This window comes from Oncorhynchus gorbuscha, linkage group LG19, assembly GCF_021184085.1.
Source record: "Oncorhynchus gorbuscha isolate QuinsamMale2020 ecotype Even-year linkage group LG19, OgorEven_v1.0, whole genome shotgun sequence".
Taxonomy (NCBI): Eukaryota; Metazoa; Chordata; class Actinopteri; order Salmoniformes; family Salmonidae; genus Oncorhynchus; species Oncorhynchus gorbuscha.
Genome location: NC_060191.1, coordinates 3,035,983 through 3,042,722, shown reverse-complemented (window position 1 = coordinate 3,042,722; position 6,740 = coordinate 3,035,983). Strand labels below are relative to the sequence as shown.

The 6,740-nt window shown below is 46.4% G+C and overlaps 1 protein-coding gene across 5 annotated transcripts in view; it reads left to right on the top strand.

The window, feature by feature from the left end:
- Positions 1-3,588, top strand: part of LOC124006170 (neuronal acetylcholine receptor subunit alpha-7-like) — a 26,551-nt gene extending 22,963 nt beyond the window's left edge. For all 5 annotated transcript variants that reach the window (XM_046315996.1, XM_046315997.1, XM_046315995.1 and 2 more), the window contains 2 exons: positions 1-96; positions 2,383-3,588. The exon at positions 1-96 is cut by the window's left edge and continues 14 nt beyond it. In XM_046315996.1, the coding sequence (XP_046171952.1) occupies positions 1-96; positions 2,383-3,246 (960 nt within the window). In that variant the 3' untranslated portion in view covers positions 3,247-3,588. The remainder of the gene's footprint in view (positions 97-2,382) is intronic.
- Positions 3,589-6,740: the final 3,152 nt, after the last annotated feature.

Genomic DNA, 6,740 nt, shown 5'->3' with positions numbered 1-6,740 from the left:
AGTACCATGGTTACCGTAGGGATGTCAGTGGTGGCGACTGTAGTTGTACTTCAATACCATCACCACGACCCCAACAGTGGAGACATGCCTCAATGGGTGAGGCTCTCTGTCTGTCTACTGATTATGACGTGTGTCTGTGACTGTCTGTGTGTGTTCCTCTCATATCTGTGAATGTCTGCACCTTGTGTTGTGTGTCCTGTCCTTTTATATCAGGTGCAGTTTGTTCTGCTGCAGTACATTACCTGGTTCCTCTTATCTACTTACTTTACAGGGCATTCGGAAAGTATTCAGACCCCTTTACGTTTTCCACATTTTGTTACGTTACAGCCTTATTCTAAAATTGATTAAATCGTTTTTTCCCCTTCAATCTGCATACAATACCCCATAATGACAAAGCAAAAACAGGTTTTTAGAAATGTTTGCAAATGTATATATATATATATATATATATATACCTGTATATATATAAAAAATGAAATATGACATTTACATAGGTATTCATTTCCTTTACTCAGTACTTTGTTGAAGCACCTTTGGCAGCGATTACAACCTAGAGTCTTCTTGGGTATGACGCTACAAGCTTGGCACACCTGTATTTGGGGAGTTTATCCCATTCTTCTCTGCAGATCCTCTCAAGCTCGGTCAGGTTGGATGTGGAGTGTCGCTGCACAACTATTTTCAGGTGTCTCCAGAGATGTTCGATCCGGTTCAAGTCCGGGCTCTGGCTGGGCCACTCAAGGACATTCAGAGACTTGTCCTGAAGCCACTTCTGTGTTGCCTTGGCTGTGTGCTTAGGGTCGTTGTCCTGTTGCAAGGCGAACCTTTGCCCCAGTCTGAGGTCCTGAGCGCTCTGGAGCAGGTTTTCATCAAGGATAGCTTGTGAGCTTGTTAGCCTGCTAACTGTCTGAATCGCCGTGTCCCCAGCCAGCCCAACCACTCACTGGACCATATGTTCACTTGGCTATGCATGCCTCTCTCTAATATCAATATGCCTTGTCCATTACTGTCCTGGTTAGTGATTACTGTCTTATTTCACTGTAGAGCCTCGAGCCCTGCTCAATATGCCTTAACCAACCATGTTGTTCCACCTCCTACATATGCGATGACATCACCTGGTTTAAACATCTCTAGAGACTATATCTCTCTCTTCATTACTCAATGCCTAGGTTTACCTCCAATGTACTCACATTCTACCTTACCTTTGTCTGTACACTATGCCTTGAATCTATACATCCTACCTTACCTTTGTCTGTACACTATGCCTTGAATCTATGCTATCGTGCTCAGAAACCTGCTCCTTTTACACTCTGTTCTGAACGTGCTAGACGGCCAGTTCGTATAGTCTTTAGCCGTACCCTTATCCTACTTCGCCTCTATTCCTCTGGTGATGTGGAGGTTAATCCAGGTCCCGCAGTGCCTAGCTCCACTCCCACCCCCCCAGGTTGTCTCATTTGTTAACTTCTGTATACGTAAAAGCCTTGGTTTCATGCATGTTAACATTAGAAGCCTACTCCCTAAGTTTGTTTTACTCACTGCTTTAGCACACTCTGCCAACCCAGATGTCTTAGCCATGTCTGAATCCTGGCTTAGGAAAACCACCAAAAACCCTGAAATCTCCATCGCTAACTTTAAGGTTTTCCGCCAAGATAGAACTGCCAAAGGGGGCGGTGTTGCAATCTACTGAAAATATAGCCTGCAGAGTTTTGTATTACTTTCTAAGTCTGTACCCAAACAATTTCAGCTTCTACTTCTAAAGATTCACCTTTCCAGAAACAAGCCTCTCACTGTTGCCGCTTGCTATAGACCTCCCTCTGCCCCCAGCTGTGCCCTCGATACTATATGTGAACTGATTTCCCCCATCTATCTTCTGAGCTTACCTAAACTGGGACATGCTTAACACCCCGGCCATCCTACAAACTAAGCTTGATGCCCTCAATCTCTCACAAATTATCAATGAACCTACCAGATACAACCCCAAATCAGTAAACACAGGCACCCTCATAGATGTCATCCTAACTAATTTGCCCTCCAAATACACCCATTATGGGGTATTTTGTTTGTTTTGATTGATGAGGAATTTTTTAAATTTAATCCATTTAGAATAAGGCTGTAATATAACAAAATGTGGAAAAAGGAAAGGGGTCTGAATACTTTCCAAATGCACTGTATTCCGTGTGTGTGTTTGTGTCCTCTCCCTCTCTCAGTTGGTTCTGCCACAGAAGGTCACTGGGTCCACTTACTTACTTACTTACTTACTTACTTACTTACTTACTTACTTACTTACTTACTTACTTACTTACTTACTTACTTACTTACTTACTTACTTACTTACTTACTTACTTACTTACTTACTTACTTACTTACTGTGTGTGTGTCTCTCAGGTTGAGTTGGTTCTACTCCAGTGGGTTCCATGGTTTCTGAGGATGAAGTGTCCAGAAGAGTGGGGTGAGCTCACACCCCACCACAGCCCCTCCAACCCCCAGACCAAGACCTGCTCCTCTGCCCCCCCCACCACCACCACCCCAGCCCCCTTAACCTTCCCCCAGAGCCTCACCTCTCTGCAGGCCAGTCTAAGCCAGCTCAGCCAGCCCCTACCACACCCATCTTCCAACCCTACCCTCCAGTCCTATCCCAACTATAATCCAAACCCCCAGCCTAATATCCACCTTAACCCAAATCGATATCCCCAGCCCCTTCTTAACCTACACCCCAATCTCCCCTCCATCCCCCACGCTCAGCCGAATGGACACCTGCCATACATGGGCTTCCAGAGTCCTCCTGAACCTGACCCTGCTGTCACCTGGAGAGGAGGAAGAGGAGGAGGAGGAGAAGAAAGAAGGGGTTCTGACACCCGCATCCTCCACCACCACCCACCCTCCTCCACAATGTTGGGTAGCCCCCTGCCACAACCCCCCACATCTCCAGACCCTGACCCCTCATCCTCGGGTTCCAGCTGTGTGGAGGATGGGGCTGGGGCAAGTACTTACCATGCCCAGGCCAGGGTGTTCCAGGCTGGGGAAGCAGAGGCCCAGCTCCAGGCCCTGCTGGTGGAGGTGCGGTTCCTGGCCGAGGGTCTCCGTGAGCAGGACCGCAGGTTGAGCGTGGCGGAGAAGTGGCAGTTTGCAGCAGTGGTCATTGACCGTCTGTGTCTGGTGGGGTTCAGTGTGTTCAACATAATTTGTACCATTGCAATCCTCATGGCCGCACCCAACTTTGCAGAGGCCGCCTCCAAGGACTTCTTCTGAGAAGGAACCCGCGGCTTCTAAATCGTTGCCACCACTCAAACAACAACAACAACAACATATATCCATATTTCTGCCAAGATGCGCTTTTAAGATCAGATTGACAAGTTATAACGCATATTTATTGCATTTTGATGCATTCAGAGTCTTTGGGGATTTTCATTTGGGGTAAATGGAGGTTGGCAAACCCATGCTTAAGCTTATTTAAAGCTGCTATGCTGCATCAGTTGGGCTACAGGTTATAATTATTTTAAATAGACATTTTGTAGAATGTCCTCTTAAAACGTCACCAGAAGTGACCATCTAACAGTCCTAAAAAAATATTTAACAAACATCCCGGGGGAGCATGCCCCCGTACCCCCCCCCCAGAAAGGGAGTGGGAGACTATGGAGCAATTTCAGTGGGAACATAAATTGTATTTGAATTACATAATTTAGAATTTGCATTATGATATTGAATTTAAATTCTGTGCAATTATTGTGCATTTCTTCTGTTTTCCGGGTCTTCATGCCCAGTTTGGCTAATGTAGGGAGTTATGTGTCAAATCCTTCACTGATGATGATGTTATTGTCCTTTGGCCATGTGTTAATGAATGTGATATGTGTGATGATGGGAACTGGACAGAGAGGGGACATAAGTCATATTGGGCTGGCACCAGGTTCTGTGGCTTCATCTCAGCTCAGCACTGCTTCAAACAAAAGAACCATACACACACACGAACACACACTAACAAATAAAACATAACTGGTTGTTGAGAGACTGTCTGGAGGAACTACAATAGGTGTCAGTCTACGTTTTGCATCTCAAAATAAATAATCTTATTTTCTACTTTTTTATGTATTTTCTGGACGGTGTCCCTCCGATCGAAGACGCAGAGAGAGTGGAGGAAGGAGAGGAGAGGGAGAGATGCAGAGGGAGAGGTGGAGGAAGGAGAGGAGAGGGAGAGATGCAGAGGGAGAGGTGGAGGAAGGAGAGGAGAGGGAGAGATGCAGAGGGAGAGGTGGAGGAAGGAGAGGAGAGGGAGAGATGCAGAGGGAGAGGTGGAGGAAGGAGAGGAGAGATGCAGAGGAGAGGTGGAGGAAGGAGAGGAGAGATGCAGAGGAGAGGTGGAGGAAGGAGAGGAGAGGGAGAGATGCAGAGGGAGAGGTGGAGGAAGGAGAGGAGAGGGAGAGATGCAGAGGGAGAGGTGGAGGAAGGAGAGGAGAGGAGAGGGAGAGTTGGAGGAAGGAAAGGAGAGGGAGAGATGCAGAAACAGAGAGAGACAGAGACAGAGAGGTGGAGGGAGGAGAGAAGAGGGAGAGGTGGAGGAAGGAAAGGAGAGGGAGAGATGCAGAGGGAGAGGTGGAGGGAGGAGAGGAGAGGGAGAGTTGGAGGAAGGAAAGGAGAGGGAGAGATGCAGAAACAGAGAGAGACAGAGACAGAGAGGTGGAGGGAGGAGAGAAGAGGGAGAGGTGGAGGAAGGAGAGGAGAGGAGATGGAGAGTTGGAGGAAGGAAAGGAGAGGGAGAGGTGGAGGAAGGGAAGGAGAGGGAGAGATGCAGAGAGAGAGGGAGAGGGAGAGGTGGAGGAAGGGAAGGAGAGAGAGAGGTGGGGGAAGGGAAGGAGAGAGAGAGGTGGAGGAAGGGAAGGAGAGATGCATAAGGAGAGGTGGAGGAAGGGAGGGAGAGATGCAGAGGGAGAGGTGGAGGAAGGGAAGGAGAGGGAGAGATGCAGAAGGAGAGGTGGAGGAAGGGAAGGAGAGATGCAGAAGGAGAAGTGGAGGAAGGGAAGGAGAGATGCAGAAGGAGAGGAGAGATACAGAAGGAGAGGTGGAGGAAGGGAAGGAGAGATGCAGAAGGAGAGGTGGAGGAAGGGAAGGAGAGGGAGAGATGCAGAGGGAGAGGTGGAGGAAGGGAAGGAGAGATGCAGAAGGAGAGGTGGAGGAAGGGAAGGAGAGGTGCAGAAGGAGAGGTGGAGGAAGGGAAGGAGAGGGAGAGATGCAGAGGGAGAAGTTGAGGAAGGGAAGATTAGGGAGAGATGCAGAGGGAGAGGTGGAGGAAGGGAAGGAGAGGGAGAGATGCAGAGGGAGAGGTGGAGGAAGGGAAGGAGAGGGAGAGGTGGAGGAAGGAGAGGAGAGGGAGAGGTGGAGGAAGGGAAGGAGAGGGAGAGATGCAGAGGGAGAGGTGGAGGAAGGGAAAGAGAGGGAGAGATGCAGAGATTGAGTGATGCATTGTGAGATAGGGAGAGGACGAGAGAGAGATGCAGAGAGATGTAAGAGGGGAGAAGGGGGGGGGGGTAGAGGTGGGTGCTGACATCGCAAGTGGTAGAGAAACAGAGTTTTAACTGATTGGTCATTAGAACTTGTTATGGCTGCAATACCGGGATCGATATGACAACTACCAGTGAAAATAGAGGGCGCCAAATTCAAACCACAGAAATCTCATAATTACAATTCATAAAACATACATGTGTCTTATATCATTTTAAAATGTAATCTTGTTGTTAATCCCACCAAAGTGTCCGATTTCAAATAAGCTTTTCAGTGAAAGCACTACAAATGATTATGTTAAGTCTCCACCAAACCACAATAAGCACAGGCATTTTCCAGCGAAATATAGCATTCACAAAAAGCAGAAATAAAGATAATTCAAAGTTAGTAATTAATTTTATCTTCCTCAGATGACACTCATAGGACTTCATGTTACACAATACATGCATGTTTTGTTTGATAAAGTTAATATTTATATAAAAAAATCTGAGTTTACATTGGTTTATTAGATTCATTAGTTCCAAAAACATCAAGTGATTTTGCATAGCCACATCATTCAACAGAAATACTCATCATAAATGTAGATGATAATACAAGTTATACACATGGAATTATAGATATACCTCTCCTTAATGTTTACGGAAAAAGCAACACATGCAATAATCTGAGACGGCGCTCAGAACAGAAGCCAAATTAGCCGCCATGTTGGAGACAACAGAAACCAGAAAATACATGATAAATGTTTGAACCTTTGATGAACTTCATCAGAATGCAGTCCTAGAAATCCCAGGTCCACAATAAATGCTTGATTTGTTAGAAAATGTCCGTTATTTATGTCCAATTAGCTACTTTGGTTAGCGCGTTTGGTAAACAATTACAAAGTTAGAAAGCGTGTCCACTATAACGTGACGAACTGTCCAAAAGTTCCGTAATCGTCCGTAGAAACATATCGAACGATGTACTGAATCAATCTTTAGAATGTTGGTTACATACATCTTGAATAACGTTCCAACCGGAGGATTAGAATGACTTCAGATGAGCGGTGGAACGCAGGTGCTTCTCCTGTGAACGCGCATAGTGAATGCATGGTCAACTCGTGGCCGTGGTGACTATTTCCTGTGTCATTCGACCCCCCTTCACATTAGAGTCATCAGACAAAGTTCTATTGACTGTTGACATCTAGTGGAAGGTGTAGGAAGTGAAAACTCATCCACATCTCGCTGTAATTTCAATGCGAGCTTGGTTGAAAA